The sequence below is a fragment of the Aquarana catesbeiana genome, linkage group LG03 (genome assembly GCF_042186555.1).
Source record: "Aquarana catesbeiana isolate 2022-GZ linkage group LG03, ASM4218655v1, whole genome shotgun sequence".
Lineage (NCBI taxonomy): Eukaryota > Metazoa > Chordata > Amphibia > Anura > Ranidae > Aquarana > Aquarana catesbeiana.
This window is the reverse complement of record NC_133326.1, coordinates 252,489,671-252,517,157: the sequence shown is the minus strand read 5'-3', so window position 1 is coordinate 252,517,157 and position 27,487 is coordinate 252,489,671. Positions and strand designations below refer to the sequence as shown.

The window sequence follows — 27,487 nt, the reverse complement described above, 5'->3', positions numbered from 1 at the left end:
TTTTAGGTGCAATCCTGGACTCTGAACTATTCTTTAGGCCCCCACGTCCCCCTGTCCAAAGCTTGCCGTCTCAACCTCTGCAACATCTTCAAAATATCCCCCTTCCTAACCAATGACACCACTTCTAATTCACTCCCTGGTCATCTCTCATCTTGACTACTGAAACACCCTCCTCATTGGATTACCTTTACATAGGCTATCCCCCCTTCAGTCCATCATAAAAGGCTGTTTCCAGGCTCATCCCCCTTACCAACCATTCAGTATCTGCTATTCCTCTCTGTCAATCCCTCCACTGGCTTCTGCTCAACCAACTAACTAAATTAAAAAATACTAACAACAACTTACAAAGCCATCCACAACTCAGGCCCCAGCTACATCACTAACCCAGTCTCAAAACACCAACCCAATCATTCTCTTTCTTCCTCCTAAGATCTCCTGCTCTCCACCTCTCTTGACACCCCCTCCCATGCTCCTGGACTTTTCCCAAACCTCTCCCATCCTATGGAACTTCCTACCCCAATCTGTCCGACTATCTCCTACTCTGCATGCTTTTAGACGATCCCTAAAAACTGTTCTTTTCAGAGAAGCCTATCCTGTCCCCATCTAACAACTGTACTTTTATTTTCTCCATCAGCTCATCCCCCACAGCTATTACCTTTTGTATTACTTGACCCTCTCTCTTATATTGTAAGTTCTAAGGAGCAGGGCCCTCTGGTTCCTCCTGCATTGAATTGTATTGTAACTGTACTGTCTGCCCCATGTTGTAAAGTGCTGTGCAAACTGTTGGTGCTATATAAATCCTGTATAATAATAATAATTCCCATTAGTGGTTTTACCCTGAGCCCTGAGACTAATAATGCTGCTTCACCTTTAGAAGCAGCCATCCTGACTTCTTATGAATCCCTGCAAAATTTATTTCATAGACAGTTCACCATGTCTAGGGAGAGTAATAAAATATTGTCTATGGCGCTACGTATATTCAAAATTCCTAAGTTGACTACTCCTTGGGCAGGTCATGAGTGCTCCCCTAATGCTCCTCTTTGGCACAACCCCCATCGAAGGGAATTTTTCCTGCGCACGTTGGATCATTCCGGGCTAGGCATGGGGTAAAACTAGTTTCCCCATTTATTCTCCCGAGGTACTTTTTGACCATTCTGAGATTTTCAATGGGACCATAATCTTCCCTTCATGGCATAATTCAGGTATTTACAATTACGACATACTGCAGTGGCACAATTTGGCTTTACTAATGTATCTCTGCAGCTTTCTGCACTGAAAAACCTGTTATGTGACCTCTCATATGTGACAGCTCATTTAGAGATAAGGTTATACAAACAAAATTTCTTTATTATTTGTATTATACCCCCTGTCTCCTTTTCCACCTGGGTAAATTACTATCCGCTGTCTGTGCTAAGTGCCCCTCTGTGGATGGTACATTTTATCACATGGTCTGCTGGGAATGCCCACCTGTCCAGGCCTTTTAGTCTGCAGTTACCATCTATTAGAAGATATGGGCGATGAAGAACAGAAATAGACACCACATACCATTCGATAAACAGGAACAATGGCAAAAGGCAGGACTTTAAAGGTGCCAGAACAAATGTACAACTTTTTTTTTTTAAATATATAAATATCAGTTTCTTTAAAATGACAATAAATGTTCAAAAGACATATAGTTTATACAAAAGTGCAGCCACTTCTGCTCATGTTTCGCCAAAGGAGCTTCCTCAGGAGACTTAAAAGTACTGCATAAAGTTGATACTATGAAAGAAACAAATAATTGAGAATATTAAACAATAAATTTATGACAATGATGTCATAAGAGAGCACATAGCACTTTGCTAAACATAATTACATAGAATCATCAGATAATAAACTGGGAATAACTGGGAATAAATGCCTACCAGATGCTTTAAAATCAAATACTTGAATCAATTGAATATTGCAATTCCTCTAGAGCCAAAGTCAAAGGCACAAGCTGTGCCTCTATGAAAGAGACTACAGTAAGAAATGCCTTAAAAAGACCTGCTATCGAGCCAAAAATCAAGACAGGGTGCAACTCATTTATGATAAAAAAAACAAAAAAATCAGGAGGTGGGGGTAAGAATGATTACCCGTTTCTCAGGACAACTCAACAACTCGCTGATGACACCGTATCCAAACATCTAAAAACATATCCTGAAATAACTTTTAGAAGGTCAAGATCACTAAAAGATAGCTTGATCCACAGTCACCATCAATCCATAATAGGAAGCAAAAAGACTCAAGGGAACCTTTCCCTGCAACAAATGTAATTTCTGTAGGTATATCTATGGAGCCCAGAAAATCACACTACCTGATGGACATATCTATAGGCCACCATTTTTGGCCAATTGTCAATCGGTGGGAGTGGCTTACATTATGAAATGCGGTGGTGGAGCATATTATGTGGGGAAGACAAAGAGACCCTTTTTTCACTGCATCCGTGATCATGTTTCCTTAGTCTCAAAGTCTAAGATGGAGACACCCATCAGTAGACATATGGGTCTTTCACAGATTTGATTTATCAAAGATGCATTTCTTTGCTTTCATTGCCACTACCAGGCCGTGGCCTTTCTGCAGCCAGGCCGCGGGTCTGGGCGGCCGGCATGAGACACCTGGGCAGAACCCCTGTCAGTGTAGGCAGTGGAACGTGCCTACACTGACGTGTGTCCGCCGGAGTGATCGGAGTCTCCTGAGAGGCCAACCATGGTGTCCCCGGGACGGAGTGGTTCGTAGGTTCTCAGCCCGCAATATTGTATGGGGGAAGGAGGAGGATCCCCGCGCGCCATAGCCAAGCAGACTTGGGAGGAGAGGTGAGAGAGGCTGGAGCGGCAGGCAAGCAGAGTGGCCCGAGACGAACACAGGCGTTGGTCTGCCCGGCCCCCCCCTCCCTCTTCACTTCTTTCCTGGCATGTTCGTGACCATTACCCTGCGGGAACCAGCACCTGTCACCCAGGAATCCGGGAGAGGGTAATGTAGACTGGTCTGTTTTTTGTGCTAAGAAAGCATACAAAGGAGCCGGGCTAAATGAATGGCACTACGCAGAACACAAGTGGCTATGTAAGAGGGAAAGGGGAAGAAAACGGAGGTACCCACGCCGAGGGGAGGTTCAGATAAATCCCTGTCACCCCAAGTAGCGTTGGACTGTTTGTGCCATAAATTCTGAGACTGGCTCTACATAAAGTTGCTGTGGGCTATGAATAGGGGGATAAAATACCAAGTATGCAATCTCTTCCCACTCACTGATCGATAAGTAAATAAATGAATGGACTGGGACAAAAGATAAATTGCTATTAATAAGTTGTGTATATCGGCCCATACTGTGGATAGTAAGGAGGAAAGGCTGGTCCAACAGAGGGAGGAAGAGGAAGGAGAAGAAGGAAGGCAAAGAAACTGTTGAAGTAAGGAAAAATAAGGACTGAGATACATTGCCTTACATAATATAGCGGGCTGCTGCAAAAAAGGGGTTAGGAGGGAGGGAGGAGGAGGGAGGAGGGAGGAAGGAGAGAAAAGGAAAAGAGAAGGCTAACCGAAATGAGTATTTTCCCAACCCGCTCTGAAGGGTAAACGAAGGAATAAAGTGCATATGGACTGATGGAAGGTCTATGAAGGGATTTGGGAGAAGAGGAAGGATTGTCCACGAGTGGTCAGGGAGTCCATTTCAGGATATAAAATTTTATTTGCCTTGCCAACCTTTATCATCTCGGGTATAAGATACTGCCCCTGTGGTGAACAGGTCCTTTTGTGTTTTTTTTTTTTTTCTCCTTCCTTTGCTCTCCCCCTTCCCGAAGGCTCGCCCCTTAAGTGGAGCGAGCAAGATAGAATAAAGGCTGGGGAAGCAAACAGGAGGGTCAAGAAAGAGGGGAATGATGAATAAGACAGCAGCCAAGTCAGGAAAAGGGGGACCCCCAAAACCCCGAAGGATAAGGCCGATCAAACAATTTATGTCCCAAGGAGCCAGCCCAAGAAATATGGAGCAAGAGGCACAAGGAGGGTCAAGGTCGGAAAGAAAAGGGGGAATAGATAAGAAAACTGGGGATAAGACGGACTACTCCAGAGAGGATCTAACAACGGAAATAAGCCGGGTGGAGGAAAGAAGAGCAAGTACCCAAATTCTATCCAAAGGAGTAATGAGTGATATGCTCCAGAAGATGGAGAATTCAATAAAATCAGAAATAGGCCTGGTGAGAGCAGACTTGGGAAGTCTTCTGGAAAGAGTTGAAACAACGGAGAAAAAAACAGACGAATTAGATCAGGAGCTGATGAATCTTAAAGAGCAACTAAAAACATCTATACAAAACCAGAAGAAAATCCTCTACAGGATAGAGGATCAAGAAAACCGAGAAAGAAGGCTAAATATAAGACTTTGATCAGTTCCAGAAAATAAAGGAGAAGATCTGAGGAACATCGTCTCCATAATATTTGGCCCTCTCCTTGGGGAAGGGTTAGAAGACCTCCCCAAAATAGAAAGGATCCATCGGGTGGGAAGACTATATAATTCAGAGTGCTCCAGGCCTCGAGATATAATAATAAGATTCAGATTTTTTGAAGAGAAAGCTGCAATTCTAGCTAAAATGAGAGGAAAACCCCCCCTGAACTTTGAAGGATCAGAGATTCAAGTATACACTGACCTTGCACCAGAAACATTAGCAAGAAGAAGGCTCTTGAAACCACTGCTGGAACAGATGAGAGCCCAGTTTAGTGGGATATAAAGAAGGAAGATCAGCCAGACTGCGGTTCCCTGAAGAATTGAGAGACTTTTGTGACAGATTGGACATACAAGAGCCAAAGTTGCCGGGCTGGCTGGAAGAATAATATCGAGAGATTAAAATCAAGAAGAGTGGGAGACAGAACATGAGGGAAGGGATGAAGAAGGGCAGGGGAAAGTAAAGGGAGACAAATGGAAAGTTAAATAGAGATGCATCTCCGGGAAGGGTGCGGGGCGGCTTGGGGAAGGCTGAGAAGGAGCCTAGTGAGGAAACCCGGCTCACCCTCCCCCGCTAACACCATCAAGTGGAGGGGGTAGGGGGCACACTCAAAGTCTCACCTTAAGAATATGAGAATTCGGTAAGGACTATGGTATCCATAGCCCTTAACGACTCGGGGGCCAATAGGTGGCCGGTTGGGGGGAGGGGGGGAGGGGAAGGAGAGTGGGGGGAAGGTATTCTGTGTATAAGGTCTAAAAAACCCAGTTTCAGTTCAGTAGCGCAAGTTCGGTCTAGGATATCAGAGAAGAGATGTCAGAATTAAATTTCATGACTTATAATGTAAGGGGACTCAACACACCCACGAAGAGGCATAAGGTATTGGGAGAACTGAAGAGGTACAAAGCTGGGGTAGTATTTCTTCAAGAGACCCACCTGACCCATGTCTCAAATATTAAGCTATGGTCGGATACCTTTCCAAACTGGTTTTATGGGGACACAATAACGAAGAGAGCAAGAGGTGTGGCAATAGGATTTGCAAAGGGAGTGAATTTCAAACTAGAAGAGAGATTTTTAGACCCCGAAGGAAGGTTCATCTTCTTGAAAGGTTCCCTGGAGGGATGGGAATGTACGCTGGCAAACATTTATGCGCCAAATAAGGACCCATGTAGATGTGAAAACGAGAAGGGACAGAAAGGTGAATTAAGTCTCTCAAAGGGTTCGCTGAGGTGGCAAAAAAAAAAAAAGAGACACCTGGGCGGGCAGCCGGCATGAGACACCTGGATGGGCTGCATTAAAGAGCCGGGCATCCGGCATGAGAGCTGGGTGGATGGAAGAAGCAAGTGGGAAGGAAAGTAGAGATGACATCATCTCTCTCCGCCCCCCCACATCACTGCTCTCCTGTGGCTTCTCGCTGTAAGAAAACTGAGCATAGAGTTCTCCTTGTTCAGCGGCACAGATTCCTCCCCCGCTAATCAGGAATGGCCGAGGGCGGAGCCAGAGAGTGACAGCCAAAGGAGTCCCAGATCCTTCCTCTGCCAGGTGAGACTGCCTGCAGCATGAGGAGGGAGACACCCTGCTACATCCAGAGGGGCGATCCCACAGAGATGTGACGTCATCAGTGACAGGTGAGCTGTGTGTGGGAGTACAGGTGGGGTATGCTGGGACTTGTAGTTCACCCCCTCAGCTGTCTGCCTGACATACCACAAGGGGCGCTTCACTCACAGTGCTTGCTGGATGTCTGTCAGTGATCACCCTGAAAATGCTGAGTCCCTAGCTGTCCCTGGGGTCTGATCCTCTGTGCCTGGGAGCAGCGTGTAGCCAGTGACAGCACAGCTTCAGATATACATGGGGATATTCAGACCTGCATGGCAGCCAAGCACCTGGTATTTTCAGAATGAGCAATGACAACCTCCATATTCCTCTCCACTCTACAGTCAGAACCACTGCTGTTATTCTGAATGGGGCAAGGAGAAGGTGCATTCGGAACTCACCACTGCACAGAGGCCTGCCTTTGTGCTAAATGAAACAGTGCTGCCACCAATGCAGTGATGGCAGGCAGCATGGCAAGTGACATTCCACATCTGGTGACAGGCAATGTGGAAGGTGGCGTGGCAAGTGACTTTCCACATCTGGTGACAGGCAACATGGCAGGCAGTGTGCCAAGTGACATTCCGCATCTGGTGGAAGGTGACGTGGCAAGTGACACGCTCAGAGCTTCCACTGATTCTGCATTATGGTGAGTTGAACTATTTCATTTATTACTACAATGTATTAATAGAAATAATGCGCTTCAATGACCCTGACACCATATCAAGCAACGTGCCGTGATGATTGAAGCGCTAACATCAGCCATTGCCCGTGGAAAATAGTTTACCCCCTGCATGACCCCCCCCCAGGTCCTTGGTACAATTTTCTTCCATGCAGCCGGTCACTGGTGCCAAAAAGGTTGGGGACCGCTGCTCTAGAGTATCTACCACTAATTGAGAGAGGAGGTGATAATGACGACAAGCTGTTTTTACAGCGAGAGGCCCGGTGGATTCATAATCTATCGGCTCTCAAACCTCCTGGATCAAATGATGCCTTTAGTTATTAACCTTTTTTATAAAGAAACCGATATTTAATACAATTTATTATTTAAAAAAAAAGTTGTACATTGGTTCTTGCACCTTTAAAGTTCCGCCTTTTGCCATTTTTCCTATTTACCATCGTTATTAGTTTGCTCACGTGTCTGCCCAATATTTGTAATCCTTTATGCTGCCTATTCAGCTACATAGATTGTAGTCTCCCTAACTGCACTAAGCTTCTCTTGTGTTTGGTTCTTTTTTGTATGCCAAAAAAACAATAGATGTAACCCCTGTTTGGCCCCATGGCTCCTGTGTTACCTTCAAGAGTTTGCCTTTTCTGTTTTTAAGCAAATAAGGCGTTGTTTTAGTTGTTTAACTTACCTATAACAATGAGCTCTATATCTGTAGATTTATGCTCCGTAATCCATACAAAACATTCATATAGCCCAGTGTCTGATACTTGTATATTTTTTAGTAACAAGGACGCATTTCCCTTAGAAAACTCTTTACTAAAAAGATTTGTGCGTTCAGTAAATTTTTCATGCTGCATTTCCCTTTGAAATGCCCCTTCTAAGACATAATGAACAGGAATGTTTTCACTTTTAAATTTCCATAAAATATTAATTGTTGAGTGAGAAAATCTCTCATTAGGAGGGAAGGAGCAAGGCAGGATCACATCTTCATCTACAAATCCGAAGATTACCGTGCTGACATCAACTGAAAGACAGAAAGTTTCAGTTAATTTGAGCAAGATTTATTGAAAGAAAGTACTTTATATTTTAAAATGTGTTGTACATTTGACATATAATATTTCAGTAATTTATTTTATATAATTTGTTAAGGCCAAGAATCTTCTACAAAGAGTTATTGGTCATGATAACCTATAAGCAATCATAGCAATCATCTTTGTCTGTTTTGACTGCTTAGTGGCAAGGTGAAATCTGATTGGCAGATATAAGCCGTTCACTGTTCATTGTTATTTGTGCTGCTCAGTTTAATCACAGGAAAATGCATATGTATGAACAAATAGGAATTCAATTATAAAAAAAAAAAAAAAAATCAGGGTTAATTTATTAAAGAAGTATAGGCTGCACATTTATTAAAGTGAAATTCCACTTCCAGCTTAGTAAATGAGGTGAGCACCCTAGTAAAAGCTAATGCCAATACAAAGCGCGCTAATGACATACTATTGGAATAAAATTAAATAATTTGGACAGTATACTTCATCTCTGTTATATATGATATATAATTGTTACATTTATTGTTTTATTTACTATCCACAGAACAGCAGCATACAATTGTACATACAAATATTTTATATTTGCATTTTTTTTATTACCTGAAGGCAATAAAGATGTTAAAACAAGGATATGTGACAGAAGATACATCAAGGCAACTGTATCCCTACTTCACTGTAGACACCTACATTTGAAAAAAGATTTTAAAATATAAAGATAACTTTAATTGCACATTTGTAAAAACATTTTGCTAACTGTTAACAAATAAAGCTTATAAAAGCAAACAAAAAATGCTAGAATTGATTAATGCAGAAGTTATTTTATTGATTACCTAGATAAGCCTATAATAAAGCTTGTCCATAAGGTACAGTAAATATCTCCTAAACGTGCATCATTTAGGAGATATTTGTTTAGTAGCAGCCAGTGATGTCACCGGCGCATGTGCGTGATGCTCTTAATGGACAGCATGCCAAAGCAATGCATATTAGCAAATCCATTATCTTACAAGAAGAAGATTTTTGGGATTTTTTTTGTGGTTTACTACCACCTTAAAGCGACAGAAAAGATATTATACTGATACCCTTTTGGTCTGCCTGACTGCTCCACCAATTTTCAAACTATGATTCTTTCCAATCGCCCCAATGTCACTTCACTGCACATTAGTGAAGAAATGGTCGGTGGAAGAAACAACAGCACTTGGCAGGGGACCAGGCATGTAACACATCTGAATGTATTAATCTTCACCCTGTAGCCCTTATTGTGTTTTTCAAAATTTAGTATTTCTACATTATTGTCACTGAGTATTTTTATTGCTGTTGTTTTTCATCTCTTTGGCTCATTTTTATATATACTGTATATATATATATATATATATATATATATATACTGTATATATATATATATATATATATATATATATATATATATATATAAATATTTTAATAAATATTAAGCAGTTTATTCTTATTTGTTTTAACAGGCTAATCATAATTGTAAATAGGAGGAGCCACGGTTGCCAGCTGCCTGTTGCCCACTGTTGCATTATTAAAAAAGTAAAACAATTGTGCAGTGCTCTTATGTCGTGTACACACGAGCCGAATGTCCAACAGAAAAAGTCCGATGGGAGCTTTTCATCGTCTATTCCAATCGTGTGCATGCCTCATTGGACTTTCTACGTCGAAAATTCTGACAGACCTAGAAAGAGAACATCTAAATTCTTCAGATGGAACCAATTCCTATCGGGAAAACCGATCGTCTGTATGCTGTTCCGACGTACCAAAAACGACGCATGCACTGAAGCAAGTACGAGACGGAAGCTATTGGCTACTGGCTATTGAACTTCCGTTTTCTAGTCCCGTCGTACGCGTTGTACGTCACCGCGTTCTGGAATTTGGTGTGATCGTGTGTATGCAAGACAGCTTGAGCGGAATTCCGTCGGAAAAACCTTCAGAGTTTATTCCGACGGGAAAACCAGTCGTGTGTACAGGGCATTACTAACAGAATCACTAGCAGGAGATAGCTAGCTGGTGTGTGTTTGGAGGCTACATCCCAAAAACAGTCTGTCCAACAAATTGTATCATAGGTATATGGGGCTTTCCTGGCACTAGTGTTGGGCGAACAGTTTGGGCCAATAAAAGTTCAGGCCTGAACATCGCCTGTTCACCCGTTCAGCGAACACCCGAGTTTGTGGGGAGCTCGGCAGGATGTTCGCCCTCTGAGTAGCCCACAATGCACTGTGCACTGCACAGTGCATTCTAGGGTCCAATTGGATGAAGCTTTGCACCAGGTGCAAGGCTTTGCCAATTAGGGCAAAGAGCACTGTCAGAGCCCTAATTGGTTAGAGTGATGATGACTTTGCCCAATCATGGCTCAATGCTCATAGTCCCACCCACACTATAAAAGGTAACTTGCCATAGGAAACTTTTGCAGTGTTGTTGGAGTGGAGATAGATAGAGCAGGGCTCAATTTGCTACTAGCGACTTAGTGTGTTCACTTATTGTGACTCTGAGTGTAGTGCAATGTTAGCAGGACCGTCTGTAAGGCAGGGCAAAAGGGGCAGGTGCCCTGGGCCCTGTCATTATTGTGGGACCCAAAGCAGCTGCCTCATACTTGCCAACTATCCCAGTTTAAATTCCCTTGTCCCTTGAAGTTTTAGTCTTGTGCTGTGTCCTGATATCTCAGTGTGAAGTGCTGCTACTAATGCTGCCCAGATCTGCCCTATTGTTTTGTACAAATGACTCACCTGCAGACCCTGTGTTTACATGTAAATAACCGGCAATCATATGTAAATAGCCGCAGCATTCATATGTAAATAATTGCATACGGTGGCATATATATGTAAGTAAAGGCGGCATTCATATGTATATCATGCCCACTGCAGTGAGGAGATGATGTGCTTTAACCTCTAGCAACCAATCAGTGAGCAGTATTACTGTACGGTAATCTCTAGCAACCAATCAACAAGCAGAAATCATGTGCTGTAACATCTAGCAACTAATCAGTGAGCCGTAATGTGTGCTGTATCAGTATAGTATAGTGTGTCAGTATAGTATAGTGTGTCAGTAAAGTGTAGTGTCAGTATAGTGTGTCAGTAAAGTATAGTGTGTCAGTAAAGTATAGTGTGTCAGTATAGTATAGTGTGTCAGTATAGTATAGTGTGTCAGTATAGTATAGTGTTCCAATCACAGCCGGTCACATTTGTCAACACTAGAGGATGCATGCACCGCGGTGATCAGGGATTGGCGCGTGCCCCTCAAAAATAGCCCATCCCCGATCAGGGTAAACAACCAATGAAATTGGCTGTTTACCACGTGATCACCTGTGTCCAATCACACCCACTCACAAATGTAAACAACACAGTGGTTACTAGGAAATCCCTGCTTCTTCTCCTCACACATCAATTGTGTGAGGAGAGAGCGGGGATCAGTGAGTAGTACTGTCTGTCTGAGTATTTTACACGTTACTGTGAACCAAATGGCCCCTCAATAAAGAGAACCCGGCACCATAGTACTGTCACACAGTCCATCTGGATCTGTCACACAGTCCATCCGGATCTGTCACACAGCCCATCTGTCACACAGTCCATCTGGATCTGTTACACTGGCCATCTGGATCTGTCATACAGGCCATCTGGATCTGTCATACAGGCCCGCCACCAGTACAGCCATCAATCCCGCCATCATTGAACTGTCAGTACCGCCACACAGGCCCGCCATCAGTACTGCCATCAATACCATCACATAGGCCAGCCTTCAGTGACTTGTCAGTACCACCAGCAGTACCATCACACAGGCCCGCCATCAGTACTGCCATCAGTACTGTCACCCAGGCCTGCCATCAGTGACCTATTAATACAACCAGCAGTACCCTCACACAGGCCCACCATCAGTACTGCCATAAGTACTGTCACACAGGCCCACCATCAGTATTGTCTTAATGGCCAAAAGATTTTTCACACCTGAGGAGGCATATACCTTGCTTACTATGTCGGATGATGAGAGCAGCGGGGAGCTCCCATCATCCTATTCTGGTTCGGAATACGAGCCAGTAGAGGGTAGTAGATCGGAGACCGAGTCAGAGGAGGAAACGGTCCCTCCTAAAAGAATGAGATCAGGAACAAGTTAAGAAGACCTGAAAAACTAAAAAATAGGGAGTGGCGCTGTTATAGGGAAAAAAAGGAGCGTATAATAATTCTCCTTGAGAATATAAAGTGACGGGTATGTCAATATGGTGGTAAGTCTTCTTTAAATTATAAAGTGACAGGTGCAAAAGTAAAATTGATCAAATACATCAATACAATAATTCTGAATATAAATTGATAAGTGCAAAATAGTGCAATAGAGAACTGTGACCAATATGCAAATAATGGTAACCCAATCACTATACCATATAAGTGAAAAACTTTAAAGAACTAAAGTGACATGTGCTTGTACATCTAATATAAGTTAGTCCTTTGGTTTGGAAATCCAAAGTGACAAGTGCAAAAGTATACTGAATATATGTCTAAATATATGAAACCCTGTGCCATAAAAATCAATATAAATAAGAAGCAATAGAAAAACAAAATGCAATTCATTCCCTTGTTGCGCATCAGCCAAAAACGTATAAAATATGAAAAAACTAAAATAACGGTAGAACGCAAGCGGCGATCCTAGGCAGCGCTGCTGCCCCGCGTTGATTAGAGAGTCAGAGAGCCTGCGAGCTCCCTCTCCGGTTTTTTAACTTGTTTTTTATCTCACTTTTTACCTTATTTTGCCAAATCTACTTCCTTGGATACATAAAATAATGTTTTAATAAATGAATTAAAATGGAGTCACGCTATGTGGACTACTTTTTTCATTTTATGAAATACATCATGTGGATGTCCGGATCGGGCCACTGTGAACCTGAAGGATATCGACACCTGGAGATCAACATTTCACGCTCGCACCCCTGCAGGGGTAGGGCGCTCCGGTGAGTGTGAGAAATACACCATGTGGATGTCCGGATCGGGCCACTGTGAACCTGAAGGATATCGACACCTGGAGATCAACATTTCACGCTCGCACCCCTGCAGGGGTAGGGCGCTCCGGTGAGTGTGACTACATAGGGGGATACCACCACCAATAACTGCACTTCCCCATTTATATACCATTGTAAAGGAGAGATTCAGATATATTGGAAGAAACGTCAAGCCACCTCTATGAACATTTTAATTTTATTTTTATTTTTGTTTTTTCACATTTTATACATTTTTGGCTGATGCACAACAAGTGGATGAATTGCATTTTGTTTTTCTGTTGCTTCTTATTTATATTGATTTTTAGACATGTGCACACTGAAATATTTTGTTTCGGAATTTCGTTTTCGTCCGAAAAATAAATTTATTTAGTTACTCCCGAAATTCGTTTTTATTTATTTAGTTTTTCGTTAAAAATTGCATTAGTCCGAAAATCCAAATTAAGGTCGAATCTGTCATTGAAGGCTTATGGTGTCTGTCGAATGTTCAAAGAAGATTCGACGGAGCAGCTAAACTGTACGACGCCGTATAGTTTACCTGCTCCGTCGAATCTTCTTAGAACTTTCAACAGACAACATAAGCCAAAGTACGTGTGTACTTAGTTCTAGTTATTTTGCTGCTCCTCCTCTTTGGTTACAATCAACCAATAACATTCATCATCATCATTATTTTTATCTATCTTTTTTCCCCTACGTCGAATCTTTTCTCCCCTTCGTCGAATCTTTTCGCCCCTACATCAAATCTTTTCTCTCTATATAGAATAATCTTGGACTAATAGAGTTAAGGTTAGGCACATTCGACCACAGGTTTGATGGACACAGATTGTTATTGTCATCATCATGTCGAATCTCCTATCTATATCGAACTGTTGTAGCAACAAAAACGAAAATAAAGTATTTGTTTATGTCGGATGTTTTGTTTTTCAGATTCTGCACTTTCGTTATCGTTTGTTAAAACGATAACGAAAATACCTGAAATTCGGACGAAAATGCATTCGGACGAAGACGAATGCACATGTCTATTGATTTTTATGGCACAGGGTTTCATATATTTAGACATATATTCAGTATACTTTTGCACTTGTCACTTTGGATTTCCAAACCAAAGGACTAACTTATATTAGATGTACAAGCACATGTCACTTTAGTTCTTTAAAGTTTTTCACTTATATGGTATAGTGATTGGGTTACCATTATTTGCATATTGGTCACAGTTCTCTATTGCACTATTTTGCACTTATCAATTTATATTCATAATTATTGTATTGATATATTTGATCAATTTTACTTTTGCACCTGTCACTTTATAATTTAAAGAAGACTTGCCACCATATTGACATACCCGTCACTTTATATTCTCAAGGAGAATTATTATACTCTCCTTTTTTCCCCTATAACAGCGGCACTCCCTATTTTTTAGTTTTTCACTTCCTTTTTGGGTTTCACTTAGGTGTTCCCTGCTTACATAGGGGGGCAGCAGTTTCTCTAAATAGCCTGAAGCGCGGATCTATTGAGAAACAATAAGACCAGAAGACCTGCCTACCACCAGTAGCACCAGACCCCAGGAAGAGGAGCCCAGTACCAGTACTGGAATTACACACCCAACCTAAACAATCCGTGCCCAGTCCTACCTTCCCGATGCTCTGGCAAACCCCTTATGGTTGCCTGCCAGCTCAGGGTCAGCTATAATCCCTCCTTTCACCGCACAGCCAGGTGTGCAGCCCAACACTACAAATTTTTTGCAGTTCGATTATTTTTATTTATTTTTCCCAGAAGATTTGCTGCAGTATGTGGTGGACCAAACAAATCTCTATGCAGAGCAATTTATTGCCTCCAACCCCAATTCATCCTACACCCAAATGTTCTATTGCCGGCGTCTCACACTAGACTAATTCAAATTGTTTTTGGGCATTACATTTATTATGGGGCTTACGAAGATGAACGAACTGCATGCCTTCTGGTCCACTAACCCCATCCACCACATGCCGATATATTCTGCTGTCATGTCCAGGACACACTATGACATGATTATGCGTTTCCTACATTTTAATGATAACTCGCAGTGCCCTCCTTGAGATCATTCCAACCACAACAAATTGTACAAAATACGCCCCCTAATAAATTCTTTTTCCAAGCGATTTCCTGAAGTGTATGTCACAGACCAAAATATTTGTGTGGACGAATCCCTTATTCACTTTACTGGCCGACTGCAGTTCAAGCAGTGTATTCCCAGTAAGAGAGCCAGGTATGGGTTAAAACTAAACAAACTTTGTGATAGAGCCACTGGATATGTGTACACCTTCCGCATTTATGAAAGCAATAGACTCCCAGCTCCAGCTCCCTGAGTGCCCCACATATATCAGAACCAGTTTGAAAAGTGTCTGGGAGCTGGCATACCCCCTGTTCAAAAAAGGATATCATTTATATGTGGACAATTATTATACCAGCTTGCCCCTTTTTCGTCACCTGTACAATGAAAAAACCCTGGCCTGCGGTACCTTCAGAAAAAACAGAAAGGGCTTCCCACAAAATGTATTCTCAAAAAGGCTACAAAGCGGGGAATTCGCATTTATGAGGAATGAGGAAGTGTTGGCCATGAAGTGGAGGAACAAGAAAGATGTTCACATCCTATCTACCATCCACAATGACACCTTGGTGGAGATCAGAGAAGACGCGGCCTCCATTGTAAAGCCTGAATGTGTCCACCATTATAATCTGTTCATGGGTGGGGGGGTGGATTTAAATGACCAGATGCTACAACCATATTTACCAACCCGAAGGTCCCGTTACTGTTATAAAAAAGTTGCATTTCACTATTTCATATGGCCATGTTTAGTTTGTATGTCTGCTACCAAAAAAAAAAAAAAAAAAACAACCGAAAACCAACCCATCTAATATATTGAAGACATTGTCACTGCCCTGATTTACCAGCAAGGACCCGCCCCAGGAAGTATTCGCTCTGATAGTGTGAGTCGACTTCACGATCAACATTTTCCCTATAACATTCCCCCCACAGAATCAGGAAGAAGACACCAAAAGAAATCTTGTGTATGCAGCAGAGAAGGAGTTAGAAGATATACCAGTTATTTAAGTCCCCAATGTCCCTCCCAACCTGGCCTGTGCATCGGAGATTTCTTCAGAAGTTATCACACAGCCATAAGATATTAGTTCCACTTATTTTTAACAGACTGCCATTTCCCCACTTCAACTACCTGTGCAGATCATTTGCCTGCTACCATGTTTCCACCTTCCACGTTAACTAACCCTGGCCTGTTTACCAACGATTCCTTTGCCTGCCATTTTAAACCACATTTCTGACATCCACATGCACCAATCTCGGCCCGTTAATTGACCATGTTTTTTGCCTGCCACTTGGACTGATCTTTTGGCCTTCTACTTTAGTACACGGGGGTCTCACATATGTGAGGGGCTTCAGAATAGCATTCTGAGTAGAGAAAAACAGTTTTTGGTTTTCTGTGTTCCCAGAACAGGGTCTGGAGTCTGGAGGCTTCAAAGAGATTTGGGTGGGAGAAGCCTCTACCCCTGTCTCCCTGGCCCTAAGCTTGATGGCCCTTCCTGCTCGACCAAGACTTTGTGCTGACCATATCGCTGCCTGTAATGACCCAGGACTTTATGGACCATGTTTCTTCCTGCTGCCTGGGCCAATACTTTGGCTGTGTTGACCATATCTCTGCCTGCTGCCTCTACTGACTATGGACAGTATTTCTGCCTGGACGATTCCTTTTGCTGCTACTGACCACATCTCAGCCTGTTACATGGACCAATGCTTTGGCTGTGCTGATAGTATATCTGCCTGTACTATGGACAGTATTCCTGCCTGCTGCCTGGATGATTGCTTTTGCTGTCGTTGACCACATCCCTGCCTGCTGCCTGGACCGAGGCTCTCCTCTGTGGACCACTGCACTACTAAAACCACAAGTAATCTTTTGTTAATTGGTATGTATATGCTATGTATGTGATCGGTAGTCAGAAAATTATATGCGTAATTTATGCTCCTAGAATGCCTGGAGGTGCTACTTCAATGTTGGGCCTCTGTATGTGGCCAGGTTGTGGAAAAGTCTCACACATTTAGTATCGTCATACTCAGGAGGAGTAGCAAAATTTATTTCGGGGTGTAATTTGTTCTCTGTACATGTGTTGGAAATATCTTATAAATTGACAACTTCGCGTAAAAAAAATGCATTTTTTTCCCACATTTTCCAAAAACTTCTGGAAAAAAAAATTACATGTTCAAAAGACTCATTATGCCTAATAGATTATGCGTTGGGGTGTTTGCTTTCCAAAATGGGTTCATTTTGTGGGCGTCTCCATTGTCCTTGTTATCCAGGGCCTTCAAAAATGTAATAGGTGGTTGACAAATGAGATGTGTGATTTATGCTCCTAGGACACCCGGAGGTGCTACTTGAATGTTGGGCCTCTGTATGTGGCCAGGTTGTGTAAAAGTCTCACATATGTGATATCGCTATACTTAGGAGTAGCAGAATGTATTTTGGGGTATAATTTTTGCTATGTACATGCTGTGTGTTAGAAATATCATATAAATTGACAACTTTGTGTAAAAAAATATGTTTTCATTTTCTTTCCACGTTTTCCGAAAACTTGTGGAAAAAAATTAACCGTTCAAAAGACTCATAATGCCTCATAGAATATACATTGGGGTGTTTTCTTTCCAAAATGGGGTCATTTTGTGGGCATTTCCATTGTCCTGGTGCTCCAGGGCCTTCAAAACTGTGATAGGTCGTCATGAAATTATATGTGTAATTTATGCTCCTAGAATGCCTGGAGGTGGTCCCTGCATATTGGGCCTCTGTATGTGGCCAGGCTGTGTAAAATTCTCACACATGTGGTATCACCATACTCAGGAGAAGTAGCAGAATGTATTTTGTGTCAAAAAAGAAAAATGAAAAAATTCTTAATTTTCCCAAGAATTGTGGAAAAAATTACAACTTCAAAAAAACTCACCATGCCTATTACTAAAAACCTTGGACTGTCTACTTTCCAAAAAGGGGTCATTTGGGGGTATTTGTACTGTCCTGGCTTGCTAGTGTCTCAAGAAATGAGATATACTGATGGCCTATCAGGTGTGATCAATTTTCAATGATTTTTAACGTATGGCACCATAGCTTGTAGACTCTATAACCTTCACACAGACTAAATAATATACACTTATTTGGGCTATTTTTACCAATAAATTATGGCCCAAATTTTTTTTAAGAAAAATTACTTATTTGCAAATATTTTTTTTTTTCTGTCTTATTTTTGCTTATATCGCAAAAAGTAAAAAACCCAGCGGTAATTAGATACCATCAAAACAAAGCTCTATTTGTGTGAAAAAAATGATAAAAACTTTGTTTGGGTACAATGTAGCATGACTGAGTAATTGTCATTCAAAGTGTGAGAGCACTGAAAGCTTAAAATTGGTCTGGGCAGGAAGGTGTATAAGTGCCCTGTATTGAAGTGGTCACTATTCAGGTCATATTTTTGTTTATTAAAAGGTCAGCAGAAACAAAAATTGTAGCTGCTGACTTTTAATAAACAGCCACTCACCTGTCCCACGATCCAGCGGTGCACTTACTGCTGTGTTCCCACATGGCTGCGCCGGTTTCTCTACTAAGGGCACCCGGCTGTGACAGTTTGCGGCTTCACAGCCAGGTGCCCACTGTGCATGTGCAAGTGGAACTGCGCTCTGTGACAGATCCCACAGTCTTCTAGGACCTGTCATGTGTCCCAGAAGACCTGGGGAGGGAGAACTGCCGATTCTGATTTCACAAACAGGAATCGGGGAGGAAGCTTTAAACACTTTTGGGTGGAACTCCGCTTTAAGTATGTTTACTTAAAACAGGACTAAAGTCACACTTTCAAAAACTGGAAGTAGGTAGGCTTCTTTTTGCATGTCTCTTCTGCAATAAAAGAAACCTAATTTCTGTCTTGTAGTGTTCTTTGGAATGTATACTGAGCTGTGCAAGTCATCCTGCGCCAGCCAATGAAGTCAGGCACAGTCAGCAGTCGGAAGAAGCTGTTAGAAGATTGTTAATGCTGGGGAAGGAGAGGTAAGTATCGCAAAATGTAGCTTTGCTTTAACCACTTTAAGACCAGCCTCGTTTTGGATTTTAGGTGTTTACATGTTTAAAACAGGTTTTTCTGCTAGAAAATTACTTAGAACCCCCAAACATTATATATGGTTTTTCTTCTAACACCCTAGAGAATACAATGGCGGTCATTGCAATACTTTTTTTTGCACCGTATTTGCGCAGCGGTCTTATAAGCGCACTTTTTTTGGAAAAAATTCACTTTTTTGAATAAAAAAATAAAACAGTAAAGTTATCCCAATTTTTTTCTATATTGTGAAATATAATGTTACGCCAAGTAAATTGATACCCAACATGTCATGCTTGAAAATTGCGCCCGCTCGTGGAATAGCGTCAAACTTTTACCCTCAAAAATCTCCATAGGCGACGTTTAAAAAATTCTACAGGTTGCATATTTTGTGCTACAGAGGAGGTCTAGGGCTAGAATTATTGCTCTCGCTCTACCGGTCGCGGCGATACCTCACATGTGTGGTTTGACCACCGTTTTCATATGCGGGCGCTACTCGCGTATGCGTTCGCTTCTGCGCGCGAGCTCGTCGGGACAGGGGGGTTTTAAAAATTTTTTTTTTTTTTTATTTTTATTATTTATTTTACAATATTTTATTTATTTTTACACTGTTTAAAAAAAAAAAAAATTGTGTCACTTTTATTTCTATTACAAGGAATGTAAACATCCCTTGTAATAGAAAAAAGCATGGCAGGACCTCTTAAATATGAGATCTGGGGTCAAAAAGACCTCAGATCTCATATTTACACTAAAATGCAATAAAAAAAAAAAAAAAAGTCATTTAGAAAAATGACATTTGAAAAAATATGCCTTTAAGAGGCGTGGACGGAAGTGACGTTTTGACGTCGCTTCCGCCCAGCAGTGTCATGGAGACGAGTGAGCGCCATCTTGGCCTCACTCGTCTCCAGACACACAACGGCACAGGACGCGATCGCCTCCGCCGCTACCAACGGCTCCGGTAAGCGGCGGAGGGCACCGGATCGTGGCGGGAGGGGGGGGCCTCTCCCGCCACCGATAAAAGTGATCTCGCGGCAAATCCGCCGCAGGGACCACTTTTATCTGAACGCCGGCCGCCGCACGAAAACGGGGATACCGGGGTTATGGCAGCTAGCTGCTGCCATAACAACAATATACCCCTTCAAACTTAGGACGTACATCGTCGTGCAGCAGTCGGGAAGTGGTTAAATAATTTTTTTTTTTTTTAACTAGAGCTTAGTGTCACTTTTAGGCCTCTGTATGTTTTTACAGCTGCTCCTAGTGTCATCTGCCCTTTTTTTTCTCTCTAAACTCCCCTGCTTCTTATGCCGTGTACACACGACCGGAACAAATCCGTCGGACAATTTGATCGTGTGCGGGCTTCATTGGACCTTTTCTGTCGAAAAATCTGTCAGAATTTAGAAATAAAACGTTTCAAATCTTTCTGACGGACTCGAGTCCGATCGAAAAATCTGTTCGTCTGTATGCTAGCCCGATGGACAAAAAAGGACGCAATGGCAGCTATTGGCTACTGGCTATGAACCTCCTTATTCTAGTCCAGTCATACGTCATCACGTTCGAAACGATCGGACTTTGGTGTGATCATGTGTAGGCAAGTCTGTTTTGTTGGAACTCCGTCGGAACTCAGTCAAAAAGTCCTTCGGAGTTCAGTCCAACTAAAAGTCCGGTCGTGTGTACACGGCATCAGCCTATGGGGGTCATTTACTATAACTCCAGGAAGTACTGGGCACTATGGCAAATAATAGAGCCCATTTTAGCCAAATGGAAACAAAACGGCGAATTTGTGCATGAAAATCAGCGATATAAGCGGAGAACAAACGTTTGTAAATTCTAAATTGCCACTAATTAGCGCTTCCGCGTATATACAAATGCCAATTCTTATCAAGTTGTTATATAGCACTGTACTGTAGCCATGATCCATGTATGTGAAAGAAACATTTTTTTATCAGAGATGTGCTCTAATTCCCGTGCATCTATTGATTTATATTGCAATTAGTAGTTTTTTTTTCCTTCTTTTGCTAAGAAATGCAGTTCTGAATGATTATTACATAGTAAAGTCTGCTATTCTGTAAAGTTACATGTATTAATCATTTAGGTTACCTATTTGTTGTATGTTGTTTTTTTCATGTTTTTGATTTATTATTTATTAATTTAGTTGACTATAAGGCTAGGTTCACACTGCTGCGAATTCTATTGCGAATTTGAGCCGTTGCGATCGCTCAAATTCGCAAGTCATTTAAATTACATAGATTAACATTAGTGCCGTTCACATCGACGCGTTGCGAATATAACCTGCGTGAAAAAAAGGTCCTGTGCGAGTTTACTGCGTTGCGTTGCGAATTTAGTCTCCATAGACATCAATGTAAATCGTTCTTGAATCGCATTGATGGTTCACATATGTGCGAATTCCACCACACTACTCTCCACAAAAACCAGGAAGTACACAGGAAGTTAAGACCCTTTTTTTTTTTACATTATGATTCCATTGGCTAGACTATCAATCGCAGCTATATCCAACTCCTGAAATTCGCGGTAAAATCGCGGTAAATTCGCGGTAAAATCGCGGTAAATTCGCGGTAAAATCGCGGTAAATTCGCACTGCAGCAGTGTGAACCTAGCCTAAAGCAGTAATTATTTATGTTCATTCTTTAATAATACTACACTATTATGCAGGTCTTGTACTTAGCACAATGGCTTAGTGGTCTGCTTGGATATCTCTACACCACTCATGGTATGAGTTCAAACAACAGCCAACCTACCATCCACCAGCTGTGTTTATTTTTTCAGTGCACAAGTGAATTAAAATAAACAAACAAAGAAATGTAAACTGCCCTTTAGCTAGTGTGTGGTGTTTGGAATGTCACATCATAATATAATTGAATACTTACATACCATTGCATGCATTTAAAGAGTTAATACAATAAAAACTTTCACATTAAACTGCATTGGCTACTTGGCAATCACCTATTTTCAGTAAATATATATACACGTATATTTGTGTTGCTTTGGCTAATTGGCTAACTGGCATTCTCCTTTTCCCAATGCAATCTTTTAGGATTTTTCTGTGGGATTTGAACCCATGAGTCTTTCAATACCCGAATGTTTGAAGGTAGAGGTGCTAACTGCTAGCCTATTGGGCTGAGCACAATTATACATACAAAATACTTTTACTAGTGTTTGATGTGTTTTATACTATACAATAAAGTTTATCAAATGTAAACTGCTTGTTAGCTAGTGTGTGGTGTTTGGAGATTCATACCATAATATTAGTGAATACTTACATACCATTGCAAGCATTTGAAGAGTTAATACAATAATATCAACCACATTAAAGTGTATTGGCTACTTGGCATTCACTGTATGCTGCTTTGGCTAATTGGCTAACTGGCTAACAGTAATTCTCCTTTTCTCCACCAATAGCAATCTTTTAGGATTCTTCTGTGGGATTTGAACCCATGAGTCTTTCAATAACTGAATGTTTGAAGGTAGAGGTGCTAACTGCTAGCCTATTGGGCTGAGCACAATTATATATACAAAATACTTTTACTATTGTTTGATGGTTTATATACCATACAATAAAGTTTACCAAATGTAAACTGCTTGTTAGCTAGTGTATGGTGTTTTGGAGATTCACACCATAATATTAGTGAAGACTTATTTATTTTTATTTAAGGTACTTCTATAGTGCCGTCAATTTACGCAGTGCTTTACATATACATTATACACTAATATGGGCCCCTACCCTCAAGGAGCTTACAATCTAAGGTCCCTAACTCACATTCATATACTAGGGCCAATTTAGACAGAAGCCAATTAACCTACCAGCATGTCTTTGGAGTGTGGGAGGAAACCGGACTACCCGGAGGAAACCCACGCAGGCACAAGGAGAACATGCAAACTCCAGGCAGGTAGTCTTGTGGTGTGGTTGGGAATACGAACCAGCGACCCTTTTTACTGCTAGGTAGGGATGAGCAGACCCCCCCCCCCCCCCCCGTTCGGTTCGCACCAGAACATGTGAACAGGAAAAAAGTTTGTTCGAGCATGCGAACACCGTTAAAGTCTATGGGGGTCATTTACTATAGCGCCAGGAAGTACTGGGCACTATGGCAAATAATAGCTCCCATTTTAGCCAAATAAAATTTCAACAGGCGAATGTGCGAATGAAAAACTAGCGCTATTAGTGAGAAACACATGTTAGTAAATTCTATGCTGGCGCTAATTAGCGCTTCCGCGTATATGCAAATGCCAATTCCTACCAAGTTGTTATATAGTACTGCACTGTAATCATGATCCATGTATGTGAAAGAAACATTTTTATGTGAGATGTGCTCTACCTCGTGTGCATCTATTGATGTATGTTGCAATTAGTATTCCTAGTTTTTGCCTTCTTTTGCTAACTAATGCAGTTATGAATGATTATTACATAGTAATGTCTGCTATTCTGTAAAGTTACATGTATTAAACATTTAGGTTATCTATTTGTTGTATGTTGTTTTTTATTTTTTAATTTAGGTGACTATAAAGCGGTAATTATTTATATTCATTCTTTAATCATACTACACTATTATGCAGGTCTCATACTTAGCACAATAGCTTAGTAGTCTGCTCAGATGTCTCCACAGCACTCATGGTACAAGTTCAAATACCAGCCAACCTACCATCCCCCAACTGTGTTTATTTTTTCAGTGCACAAGCGAATTAAAATGAACAAACAAAAAAAATTGAATCTGCCCATTAGTTAGTGTGTGGTGTTTGGAATTTCACACCATAATAGTATTGAATACTTACATATCATTGCATGCATTTGAAGAGTTAATATAATAGAATCAGCCAAATTTAAAGTGCATTGGCTAATTGGCATTCACCTATTTTCAGCATATGCTGCTTTGGCTAATTGGCTAATAGTCATTTGCTTTTTTTACACCAATTCAATCTTTTAGTATTTCTCTGTGGGATTTGAACCCATGAGTTCTTCAAGGTAGAAGTGTTGACCGCTAGCCTATTGGGTGTAGCACAGTCATACATAGAAAATACATTCACTAGTGTTTGATGTTTCTTCTCCCCGAGCTGTCTCTCCTGCTGCCACCATATTCTGCCGCTGATGTGTTCTTCAGCGCAGCCGGTTACCCACTAATAAAAAAAAGCCACTCTTCTTGTGGCGGCCTTCTGTGGCCATCCGATAATGTCACCCGGAGAGTCCGCTCCATGGCTATGTAAGAGACACTACACAGCGGGTGACAACACAGCGGAGGAAGACCACCATGGAAGAAGAGCAGCTTTTTTTTTATTAGCGGGTAACCAGCGGTGAGGAAGAACACAGCAGATGGCGGCGGCAGGAGAGACGGCTCTGGGAGAATACAGCTCGGGGAGAAGATGGAGGAGGGAGAGACAGCGTCTGGAGAAGATGGCTCAGGGAAAAGGACAGCTCGGAGCTATTCTACAATAAAGGACTTGTCAAAAACCGGCTATTAATTTTTTTACATTTCACTGCTTTTTTTGGTGAATGGGTAGGGGTAAAATGTACCCCATACCTATTCACATAGGGGGCAGGATCTGGGAGCCCCCTTGTTAAAGGGGGCTTCCAGATTCTGATAAACCCCCTGCCTGCAGACCGACAACCACCGACCAGTGTTGTCGGGAAGAGGCCCTTGTCCCCATCAACATGGGAAAAAGGTGCTTTGGCGCATGTGGCCTGGTAAGGTTCAGAAGGGGAGGGTGCTCACTCGTCCCCCCTATCCTGACCTCCAGGCTGCATGCTCAGGTAAGGGTCTGGTATGGATTTTGGGGGCCCCACATCAAATTTATTTTACATTTTGGTGTGGGGTTCCCCTTAAAGTCCATACCGAAGGGCCTGGTATGTACTGGGGGGACCCTACGACATTTTTTTCCTTGAATTTTGGAATTCCATACCATATTATTGAATAAGTACATACCATTGCATGCATTTGAAGAGTTAAAATATGGAATAAAGCAAGCTGATGTGCTTTGCCTAATTATGCTTCTGAGTACAATGCACACTTCTGGGAGGTGATGCTGTCAGTGGTATTTGAATTCATGGCTTGAACTTTTGGGGGCAGCAGGGTATACCGCTATGCTACAGAGCTGAGCACTTACCTACAGAGAAAATACATTTACTAATGCTTGATTCAATACAATAATGTTTTGCATTTCAGGCATTAATATTATAGTAACAACCATGCTCGTGCCAATGTGGCATTGGCTAATAGGCATTTGCCTCTTTTCAGCATATGCTGCTGAGTACAATGCAAACTTTCAGTAGGTGATACCATCTGTGTGATTTTCAGCCATTTGAGCACAATTATATTGAGAACATATGTTTACTAGTGTTTGATGGTGGGACTACTTTATATTCTAGGTATAAAATAGTACTCAGCACAGTGACTTAGGCACCTTTCACACTTGTGCGACCTGAAAGTTGCGAGATTTTAATGCGACTTTAAGCAATGCCTGTGTAATCTTGAGGTCTATGGACACCGGAGTCGCAGGGAAAGACACACAACTTTCCCATGATTTTGCATCAGCAATTTTGCCACAATTCCAGGGAATGCCTGTGTAAACTTGAGGTCTATGGACCTCAACTTGCATCAAAGTCAGACCAAAGTAGTACAGGGACTACGTTGAAGTCAGTGTTACTTGAAGTCGCACAGATATGAATGGTACACATTAAAAATCATGGGGTATGACTTGTCATACGACTCTGATGTCCAAAGTCGCACAAGTGTGACTCAGCCAGACTTTGTCAGCGATTTCAGAGACATCAGTGCACTTTCCTGCACAGATGTCTAGTGAAATCACATAGGTCCCAACTGTTCTCCTTTAAGAAAGTGTCCTATGCCTACCTACTTTTGCTAATAGGTGTCCCTTATACCCATCTCAAAAAGTTGGGAGGTAAGAAATCGCCCCTTGAAGTCGCCCAAAGTAGTGCAGGAACTACTTTTGGGAATCATTGTGGCGTCGCACCAATTCGGACAGTTCCATTGCCATCAATAGGCGTCGATTTGGCCTACAATTTGACATGTCAATTCAGACCTATGTGAACATGGGTGAAGTTGCATAGATATTAGAGCTGCACGGTTCTGGCCAAAATGAGAATCACAATTTTTTTGCTTAGAATAAAAAGATCACGATTCTCGCGACGTAAAATCTTTCACGTTGTCCCACAAAAAATTGGGTTAACTTTTCTTTTTTTTTTTTTTAATTCATGAAAGTACTTTTTTCCAAAAAAAATTGCATTTGAAAGGCGCAAATACAGTGTGACATAAAATATTGTAACAACCACCATTTTATTCTCTAGGGTCTCTACTAAAAAAAAATATATATAATGTTGGGGGGTTTTAAGTAATTTTCTAGCAAAAAAAAAAAAATGATTTTAACCTGAAACCAACAAATGTCAGAAAAATGTTTAGTGTTTAAGTAGTTAAACTTTCCTCACTTAGGCTGGGTTCACACTGCTGCGAATTCTATTGCGAATTTGAGCCGTTGCGATCGCTCAAATTCGCAAGTCATTTAAATTACATAGATTAACATTAGTGCCGTTCACATCGACGCGTTGCGAATATAACCTGCGTGAAAAAAAGGTCCTGTGCGAGTTTACTGTGTTGCGTTGCGAATTTAGTCTCCATAGACATCAATGTAAATCGTTCTTGAATCGCATTGATTGGTTCACATATGTGCGAATTCCACCACACTACTCTCCACAAAAACCAGGAAGTACACAGGAAGTTAAGACCCTTTTTTTTTTTACATTATGATTCCATTGGCTAGACTATCAATCGCAGCTATATCCAACTCCTGAAATTCGCGGTAAAATCGCGGTAAATTCGCGGTAAAATCGCGGTAAATTCGCACTGCAGCAGTGTGAACCCAGCCTCACACAGAATTCTATTTAATTGACAAATTGTTACAAGGTTTCTAGTTAAGTTCACTGATAAAGAATGTTCTAATTCTTGGCAGACTTCCTGGTTTTTTGGCTGTGGCTTCAGAAGAGCAGAGAGAGTTCTTTGCATAGCAAGAATCGTGAAACTCTTTTTTCAAGATCGTAAAGGGGAAAAAAAAAATCACGATGACGATTAATCGTGCAGCTCTAATAAATATGCATGGAAATCAAGGGGGACAACTTTTCATGTGACTCTGAGGTCCAAAGCTCCATGAAAAGTCACCCAAGTGTGAAAGTAACCTAATGCGATTAATTGATAACACCTTTGAATAAGGCCCCATTTGCACTTGTGCGACCTTAAAATTGCACAGCTTTGTCATGACTTGAAGCAATGTCTGTGTAATCTTGTGGTGTATGGACCTCAAATTGCATCAAAGTCAAACCAAGGTAGTGCAGGGACGAATTTGCTACACTTTCAGGATGCACAAGTGACAATAGGGCCAAATTCAAAGGTGTTATCCTTGAATCTCATTCACACTGCTGCGACCTGAAAGTCACACTATTTTGCTGCCACTTTGCCGCTGCAACTTGGCCCCAACTTCTGGGAATGCCTGTGTAATATTGTACCCGATATACCTCAAGTCACACCAAAGTAGTACAGGGACTTCTTTGAAGTTGGTGCGACTTAAAGTAGCACAGATATGAATGGTTGTCATTGGGAATCATGGG

At 41.5% G+C, this 27,487-nt stretch overlaps 1 protein-coding gene across 2 annotated transcripts in view; it reads right to left on the bottom strand.

Moving 5' to 3' along the window:
* The window catches only part of LOC141132027 (CD276 antigen homolog), an 84,652-nt gene that overhangs the window by 19,913 nt on the left and 37,252 nt on the right, over nt 1–27,487 (bottom strand). For both annotated transcript variants that reach the window (XM_073619977.1, XM_073619978.1), the window contains 2 exons: nt 8,352–8,434; nt 7,394–7,729 (listed from right to left, as the gene is read on the bottom strand). In XM_073619977.1, coding sequence (XP_073476078.1) covers nt 7,394–7,729; nt 8,352–8,400 — 385 coding nt within the window. In that variant the 5' untranslated portion in view covers nt 8,401–8,434. The remainder of the gene's footprint in view (nt 1–7,393; nt 7,730–8,351; nt 8,435–27,487) is intronic.